This window comes from Micromys minutus (assembly GCF_963924665.1).
Source record: "Micromys minutus genome assembly, chromosome: 2".
NCBI classification, from domain to species: Eukaryota; Metazoa; Chordata; class Mammalia; order Rodentia; family Muridae; genus Micromys; species Micromys minutus.
In genome coordinates, this window is record NC_137971.1 from 33,992,068 (window position 1) to 33,993,215 (window position 1,148).

A 1,148-nucleotide genomic window follows, 5' to 3' on the forward strand; every position below is an offset into this window, starting at 1 on the left:
CCACAGCAGCTCGGGAAATGGCATTAAAGAACCAAAGACGTAGTTCAGCAAAAAAGAGTTAACTGATATCACTTTGAAGCCTTTTGGAACCTCCCCCCCCCCCTTTTTTTTTATAGTTCTTAAAAGGCGCTTCTTTTTATTCTAATCTAAGTCTTGAGGCTCTTGGCTAAACCGCCTCCGAGTTCCTTTAAGTAAGAGACAGAACGCCTTTTTTGCTCTCACCTCCTGGACCAAGCCAAAAACCACCCAGAAACAGCAAAGCACTGGGCCCTGCTGGCTAACCAGTACCTACTTACCCCCTAGCTCCAAATGAGAGACTCCCCCCCCCAAAAAAAAACCGGGCAGCCAGGAAAACCTCCTCATCGTGGTGCATTTAAAGTCGGTCCTCCCCGAGACATTATTTAACTTTTTGGAATTGGCCTGTTATGTTCCCTTTCAGCCAAGGGGGAAGCATCTGGAGACAGGGACACACTGCCAGGCTATTGGATGGCCCCTCTGGCGGGCTCCCGGGGTTCCACCGGCTTCAGACTCTCAATACCCCCCCCACCCCACCCTCGAGATTAAGAACCGGTGCCTGGTGGGGTTGGGCCTGTCCAACTTCCCACAAACTTGTCCTCGGCCGTCCGCACGGATACCCGAGCGCCCCCGGACCCCGACCTAGTCCGGCAGAAGCTCTCACCTGGCTTAGCGAGCTGCGCTGGCAGCGTCCCGGGTTGAGGCTCGGCGACCCAGCGCAGCGCGGCAGCCGCGGCCAACTCGGCGGCGGGACGAGGCGGCGCCGGCGGCTGGGACGCCTGGGAGGCTGGCGACGACTGCGAGGCCGTGGCGGCGGTAGCCGCGGCGTCTCCCGGCGGCGGGGGCCCAGGCAGAGCCCGCAGCGAGTCCGGGATGAGGCTCTCCAGGCTCTCGTTGGCCTGCTGCCTGCGCAGCGCCACCTGCGCCGCCATCACCCGCTGACGCTCGATGATCAGGATGCACTTCTCGCAGGTGCAGTCCTTGAAGCGACAGTAGCGCTTGTGGCCCTTGAGCCAGGATAGAACCCCGTGGTTCCGGCAGCGAGCGCACTTGGGCGTGCGCTGCAAGGGCGCCCGTGGCGGCTGCGACACCGGGCCGCCCATGTACAGGTAGGGGGAGCCGTAGCCGTTCAT

General features: G+C 61.0%; 1 protein-coding gene across 1 annotated transcript in view; it reads right to left on the bottom strand.

The window, feature by feature from the left end:
- Nucleotides 1-1,148, bottom strand: part of DMRT3 (doublesex and mab-3 related transcription factor 3) — a gene marked incomplete at both ends in the record, with an annotated part of 12,606 nt that extends 11,458 nt beyond the window's left edge. The window contains one exon of the mRNA XM_080912739.1: nt 680-1,148. Coding sequence (XP_080768865.1) covers nt 680-1,148 — 469 coding nt within the window. The remainder of the gene's footprint in view (nt 1-679) is intronic.